General features: G+C 40.0%; 1 protein-coding gene across 2 annotated transcripts; it reads left to right on the forward strand.

Annotated features, from left to right (window-relative positions):
* Positions 1 to 983: 983 nt before the first annotated feature.
* hlx1 (H2.0-like homeo box 1 (Drosophila)) lies at positions 984 to 4,815 on the forward strand. 2 transcript variants are annotated; one of them, XM_049589937.1, is made up of 4 exons: positions 989 to 1,619; positions 1,982 to 2,167; positions 2,313 to 2,497; positions 3,937 to 4,814. In XM_049589937.1, exons 1-4 carry the CDS (start codon positions 1,163 to 1,165, stop codon positions 4,273 to 4,275), a joined length of 1,167 nt encoding a protein of 388 aa, XP_049445894.1. In that variant the 5' UTR covers positions 989 to 1,162; the 3' UTR covers positions 4,276 to 4,814. The 2 variants fall into 2 exon arrangements, with proteins under 2 accessions (XP_049445896.1, XP_049445894.1); XM_049589939.1 differs by lacking the exon at positions 1,982 to 2,167 and having other exon boundaries at positions 984 to 1,619; positions 3,937 to 4,815.
* The last annotated feature ends 2,683 nt before the right edge of the window (positions 4,816 to 7,498 follow it).

Here is a 7,498-nt window from a genome sequence, read left to right on the forward strand (position 1 = left end):
TGCACGACATTTTAATGTTAATTGACAGGTAGAAAAATATGTGAACTTAAACTTGGAAATTATAAATGTTACTGCAAAAATTAAACGTGTGTTTTGCCATTTAAGCCAAATTAATTAACTCAAAAGCTGCAGGATTTTTTTAATCTGCAACCCTACTATTAAAATCATATTTTTCTCACTGGCCCCGACCCAACGTGTGAATCTTGAGGGGCCTCGCGGATGAGGTATCGCCTCTGAAGTTAATTGTGTTTTGCTTTTAGAGGGGAATAGGTTTCCTCTGTTTATTATGAGCATGGGGACGGATTTGCGTCACCGTGCAACTTGCAGGTCGAGATAAAGTTGCACAAATATTGAAAAAGGGAAGTTCTAACAGTCATTATAAAAGTCGCCCCCTCCGCTCCGGAAGAAATAAGGATTTCTGCTGTATCCTAAAATACTAAAGCAGGTTCTATTTCGGGGGCAAATCTAGCAGGAATATCCGCTCATTTAACACGAATCACAGCCCATCAAAAACAGGATGAGTGGAGCTAATAGAGGCTCTCCTGGGCTCGGGGTCATATGATTACACTCCCATTCTCTACTGTTCATTATTAAATATGTGTTAGAACAATTTTATGTAAGCATATTTTGTCCATGTTTTTGCATTTAACTTTATTTTTTGTGATTAAAACTGACAGATAAAAGACTTTTCTGAGTATATTTGCACTCCACAGAATATTTTATTATTTATTTCCATAAAGAAAATGGAAATTTACGCAAGAGTCTTAATGTTTTTGCGCGCGGTGACCGGTGTGGGCTCTCTTTAAGTGATCAATCCATCATCTCAGGATCAAAATTGCTCCGAAGTGTCCCGGTCGTGTGTGTGTGTGTGTGTGTGTGTGTGTGTGTGTGTGTGTTGGTTACACATCATCCTCATTTGTAAGGGCGTGATGTGAGCGAATGCAACGCGTCCATTGGCTCAGAGAGCGACCAATCAGTGTCAGCTTAGGAACTTCAGAGTGGAACTGAAGGGTTTGGATTTCAGAGTTGGGAGAGCGATTTTGGCACTGGCACAAAGAGGACGGTCATCTATCCCCCCCTTAAACGCCATCCCTGCTTTTTTACATGCCTGTCCGTTTATACCCTCTTCTGAGCAACAATAAGAGGCGTTAGAGGCAGCGGGATGTACACGGCCGGGCTCAACCCGTTTTACGCGTCAAACTTTAGCCTCTGGTCCGCGTACTGCGCGGGGGGCTTCGCTGTGGATACCATGAAGAAACCCTCGTTTTGCATCGCAGACATTTTGCAGGCTGGGGATGCGGAGAACATCCCGGGGTCGTCGGCCCTCGTGGTGCACATGGGACACCACCACCACCACCAGCACCGCGCGCAGCACGGCCACTCCGGCAGCTCGCCGCTGCGCCCTTCTCCCGTCGCGCCGGAGCCGTCGGTGTACGGCGCGAGGGTGAGTCCGGCGTCTCCTTACCACAGACACGGACTACAGCTCACATCGGTCTCCAGGACTGCTTTTAACTCCCAGCAAGCTCCACCGCCTTCAAGCAAAGACCTCAAATTCGGAATTGATCGGATATTGTCGACGGACTTTGATCCAAAGGGCAAAGAAAAGTCGTCGTTAAGAGGTGAGACTTTATTACGCAGTGAATTTCCAAGCAGATATGTGGTGTTTAGAGAGAAGCTTCCTGTCATGTCAGCCAAAAAACAGTAGAGATATTTTATGTCATTAAAGTTGTCTTTTATTAAGTAGCACAACATATCCAAACTTTAGAAACTGAAAGAAACTTGAAGCAATGACTTGTTCACAAAGAAGTAAGAGCCCTCATTTAGGGAGCCCTAAACTCCTCTGCTTTTTGCCCCCTAACCAGAGAGGTCAGAGGTCAGGATCAGCTGGAAGTTTGCTCAAAGACACCTTAGCAGTCACACTTTGAATCTGTTTGATGGTCTCTCTAAATACTGAAGCCCATCATCTCTCGCTCTGCAACAGATCTCACATCCATCGTTAGCTCGAACCATCAGTCAGGGATCCACGTCCCCATTCAGCCTCCGGCCAGCCAGTACTTCTCCTCCATAGACCCCGGGATGAGCGACGCGTCCTCCATGATGAGTTCACTAGGCAGCAGCAGCAGCAACAGGCATTCAGGCCAGCATCAGTTTCAGGACACCTTCCCAGGTAGTCACCACATGTAGGACTGTGTAACAGACAGGAAACTGGCCCTGTCCAGCTCTCTGTTTTGGAGGTGTGAGACACCTGCACTGCATGCTCCTCTGGTTTCTGTTCTCTTTTAAAACCCTCATGTCCTGCTCATGTCTTTTAGGCCCGTATGCCGTCCTCACGAAAGACACCATGCCACAGACGTACAAGAGGAAAAGGTCGTGGTCGAGGGCAGTGTTTTCGAACCTGCAGAGGAAAGGGCTGGAGAAGAGATTTGAGATTCAGAAGTATGTCACCAAGCCAGACAGAAAGCAGCTGGCTGCCATGCTCGGGCTCACAGATGCTCAGGTGAGAAGCAGTGTTAAAGTTGCACAGGCGAAGAATTATGTGTACAAGGTGTGTTATTTTTGTCTCAAACATTCAAACAACAGGGTTTATTCTGCAGGCCTGCAAAAACAAATATGCAAGATAGCTTCCCTTTATTTTCTTATCTTATTTTATTTTACCTTCCAACCAATTTAATTTTTTGTATGGTTTTGTTGTAGTTTTATTGTCATATGTCGTGTTATTTACTGTATGATAGTGCAGACTGTTGATTATTTACTTTGAATACAGGCCTCAGGAAGTAGTTGTTGCCCTGTGAGAATCCACATGAACAATAGAACAATAAAACCGCAGGGCCGTGGCCAAGATTTTAGAAATACTGAGCTCATGAGCCCCCCAACCCCCCCTTAGAGTAACTGACCAGGCATAAAAAATAATCACATTTAGTTTTTTTTATTGTTTGGACTTTATATTTAACAATTCTGTTGGGTTTTTTTTAGTATAAATTATATTTTCTTACGTCTAAATGCTGCCGTCTTCACTCCTCAAGCACCTAAAAATATTTGACACCATATTAAATACCCATGGTGTGTGTAATCGGCCGCAGGATGCTAAATCTACAAATTCCCAGAGATGCTGAACACTGACTCCAGTGTCCTCACGTAGCTCTGGCCCTGACAAACCAATGAAAAAATATGAAATTAAAACCTCCATATTTGAAGGAGGGTTGCATTCACATCATTTAGATCTATTAAAATATCATTTATAAGCCTCAAGGATTCAAAAACATTCTTACAGTCATTTTCCTATACAGGAAATTCACATGTTTGCGACCTGCATTCACCCACAATAGCTTTTTGGTTAAAATAAATTCATAATATTTAACAATAGTGCCTCAGAGCTCCAGATTCAGATGTTTAATTTGAGTTGGCAAAGCTGCATCACAGCCGGTGCGGCCTGATTGGCTGAGAGACGTCCCAGTGAGATCTCACCATATCTCGAGCTGTTGTTTACATTTCATCACACTGTACAAACGTCAGAGCCACTTAATCTCACCCAGCAGCATGTCAGCTGTACTGACACCGGACACAGATTATCTGATATTATCTCTATTTGTACGTAACGCTACATTTGGAAATAGATTTTGCTCACAGTAGCAAAATATTTCATATTTTTATCCCTTCAGGCCTCCTGAAATATGCGTATTTTTCTGTATTATAAGAGACAGTAAAGAGTAAGCATTATATCCAAATATATTTAAAATAATGTGCTTATATTTCCCGTTTTATATTCCCTATAATAAGGCATATCCTGTGCATGAGACGTTGCGCAAATGTGACCTTGAAGTTCAAAGAAAATGTGGGACTTTAAATATAGGCATGCGTAAAAATGCTGCAGTTGTGTGTCACTGAATTACGCACAGGACCACTGTGATAAAAGAGTGTCTGTGTGTGTGTTTCCAGGTGAAGGTGTGGTTTCAGAACAGACGCATGAAGTGGAGACACTCCAAAGAGGCCCAGGCTCAGAAGGACAAGGAGAAGGAGCAGACGGACAAGTGCGCGTCAGAGTCCGGCAGCAGGGAGCCAAAAGAGCCGGCGGAGGAGTCAGAGTGTGAGAGCGACGCGCGGAGCGAGTGCGAATCCGACGACGAGGCTCCGGAGGAGGAAAACTCTGACGGACATTTGGACATTAGCGAGCAAACGAACAAAACCAGCGTGATCATGAGCGGCAGCGGGCCGGCGAGCGGCGCGGAGGCGGCGGCCGCGGTCACAGACACGGAGGCCGCACAGATACTGATATGAAAGCAGCGTTATGAACATTAAAGATAATTATTATTTTTTTGGGCAGAAGAACGACAGTGATGTTAAAACGCATCTGGAGTGTTAATGCAATAACAAGACATCTGCAACAAGTCAGGCCTGTATCTGTCTAATTCCTGGGAACAAGTGGAGCATCAGCACAGTATTATTTGTTCAGTATTACACTTTATTTTAAGCCCAGACACAAAAGTAACAAGTTAATTTTATTTTATTTTATCTATTTTTTTCCATCTCTGTTTAAGACTCCTATAATAAAACCACAGGCTATTTTTAAATGTTAAAAAACCCGACTTCCGGCCACCTCCAGTGTCTCCTTACTGTCGTTTTCCTCTCAAGAGCTTTGGTGTGCATCATGTTTTCCTCATCTGGAGGAAATAAGCGGTTGTGAATTTTTATTTTGTAGGTTATGAACCACTCGTTTTCACGTGATAAATGAAATCTCAGAACATCACAGCAGTGTTCATGTATTATGTGTTTTTGTTTTGTCTGGATATATAGATGTGCTATTTTGTTAATAATAATTTGCACTGAAAATATTGTAAATAAAATGTTTCTTACTTTGAAAATCGGATTACGTTGCATTATTATTATCATTATTATTGCTATAATATTATAGGAATTCTCAAGATCACTCATCAGGAGTCAATTATTTGTTGTAAATTGGCTTATTTTATTTTTGGTTTTAAAAATACTCTTTTAATTTTATTTTATTGCTTTGTTTTTATTTGCTTTTACATTTCGTAAAAAAATTACGAGTCAACAATAATTTAAAATAAACAGGAAATCAGCAAGAAGTTGCATGCACGTAAATACTGAACAAATAAATTAATAAATAATAATAATAATAATAATATATATATATATATATATATATTGCAGCTTCCGTGCAAGATGTGGTGGTTTAATAGGCTAAAAAAAATTTAAGTGGAAACTGCAGCTTCCCTGCGAGATGTGATGGTTTAATAATTTTTATTTAATTTATTTTATAAATTATTTAATTATTTATTTTTATTTATTTATTTATTTTAAAGTGGAAACTGCAGCTTCTTTGCAAGATGTGGTGGTTTAATAAATAAATAAATAAATAAATAAATGTATAATTTAAAAAAGTGGAAACTGCAGCTTCTGTGCAAGATGTGGTGGTTCAATCCACACAAATAAATACTAAAAGTAACTTGTAAATATTATTTATAAATATGCAGATAGTCTAAATAAGTAATATGATTGTGGTGTGATTTTTACTTTTATTTAAAAGTATTAAAACAAAAAAGAAGAATTTAGAATAAACGTAATTTATTAGTAAAACCAGTGGGGAACAATACGTTTTTTATTATTTGGGTCAATAGAAATGGAAAAACAGTGTAAAAAGTTGGAGTGGCCCGAATAATACCTCCATGATGAATGTATACATCTTGTCCTTTAAGCACATTAATGTAACTCAGATTCCTGCGTGAGGATGTTGCGGCCCTGACAGCGCAGAAAGCGAGAGAAGAGGAAAAATAAGAAGCAGAAGAGTGTAATTTATAGTTTGTATACATTGACTGGCTCCAGATAGCAGCGACGACCCGGATGAGTATATTTTATGTATCCAGACGCAGATACAATCAACATCTCGTCCTTTTATAGCGCTGCTCATAACCTCCCTCTGCAGCCCATGCACAGTCCTCCTCAGATCTCTTCTTAATGTGACTGAGAGAGGACCGTGCGGTGTTGAAATGTCATTTCCCAATCAGCCTTATGCTGAAGGTCAATGGTGACAGCTCAAGATTTATTCGACAGGAGAAATCTACATTATTGCTGCAACAGACGTCCAAATCGCGCACATGCGCAGCACAATTAAACCCCTTTAAGGATGTTTAATGACATGATGTCATGACTCGCTCCCTCCCTGTACATGTCTATTAACTTTATCTGTGTCTGTCAGAGTAATTATATTTTATAAGTGCACGTAAATCTGATCATTGTCAGTCCTCTAACTGAGCTGCAGCTCTATTGTCTTCACACAGATCAATATTCACATGCAGTCATCATAATTGTCAGATAGGTTGCCCAATGTAAAAGAATTTCTTGTGCAAAACTGTGATGATTTATCCTGAGTAAGTGTTTTCCAAACCCAGCTGCAGGAAAGTGTCACAGAGATTGTGTAAGATAAGAGGTTAGTGTGTGTGTGTGTGTGTGTGTGTGTGTGTGTGTGTGTGTGTGTGTGTGAATTTATTCAAGAGCTCCAGTGGCTCCCACAGAATATTATCGTTCTGGGGGTTAATCTGCAACAATCTGCCTCAGCTATCAGGAGGTTTTATGATGGAAAAAATAACCCTGATGGAGTTTGGTGCAGCTTTCACTCAAGTTGAATTGGGTTTATATAAAATAAACAACTATTACAATGTCTCCTAAACACCAGTGCTGGAAGAAGTATGCAGATAAACTTCAGTAAATAGCCCTGCAGTCAAATCTTTACTTTAATGAATAAAAGTATTGGCATTAGATGGTGCTTAGAGAATAAAAAGTAAAAGCAGGCTGCTCATATTGCGGAGCTGCTTCTGTCAGCAGGGCCGTAACCAGGCTTTTAGAAATACTGAGGTCATGAGTTCCCAAATATACCCAACACATTACTTATAGTGTGCATTTATGTCACTTTCATCTGCAGTTTCTTTCTATGTGGTTTTTGTCTACAATATATCATATGACCTGTGTCACATGACCTCTACACCAGTTCTTAAATTGCACACCTGATTCCATTGCATTTTACACCCTGATGGAGACTCTCTAGTTGAAATGTGTCGGTTTCTTCATGTATTAATAAAAGATTTTTAATGGTATACTATGGACTTTTACATTGAATGAGCTGGCCTGTTGTTTTTATCTTTAAGGTGTAGATTATTTTGGCTAAACAAAGAGTAGGTTTTTATATCTGATTTTTCATTTTTAATTTGAGTTAGTTGTGTAGCCGTAGTTGTAGTTTTTGAGCTGAACAAGTATATTTACTCAACATTTTAAATCGAATTTTTGTTTCAAATCTTTCTCTATATTGCTTGGAATAAATTCTGGCCAGTCTTTTATTTATTGGCCCAAAATTCAAATTTAAGTCAGATAGTACTATAATCATAATACTTATCATGTGTAAGTTTTTAATTGTATAATTTATGCTCCACACACATCGCCAAAACACCCACATTTCTAGAAAAATAGGGGAGACCGGGGTCAG

This window comes from Epinephelus fuscoguttatus, linkage group LG11, assembly GCF_011397635.1.
Source record: "Epinephelus fuscoguttatus linkage group LG11, E.fuscoguttatus.final_Chr_v1".
Lineage (NCBI taxonomy): Eukaryota > Metazoa > Chordata > Actinopteri > Perciformes > Serranidae > Epinephelus > Epinephelus fuscoguttatus.

Excerpts from the sequence above, each read along its gene's own strand:
- hlx1 (XM_049589937.1), top strand. The coding sequence starts at position 1,163 with ATGTACACGGCCGGGCTCAACCCGTTTTACGCGTCAAACTTTAGCCTC. Across the intron at positions 1,620-1,981 it reads AGAAAAGTCGTCGTTAAGAG|ATCTCACATCCATCGTTAGC; the intron begins GTGAGACTTTAT and ends GCTCTGCAACAG. Across the intron at positions 2,168-2,312 it reads GTTTCAGGACACCTTCCCAG|GCCCGTATGCCGTCCTCACG; the intron begins GTAGTCACCACA and ends CATGTCTTTTAG.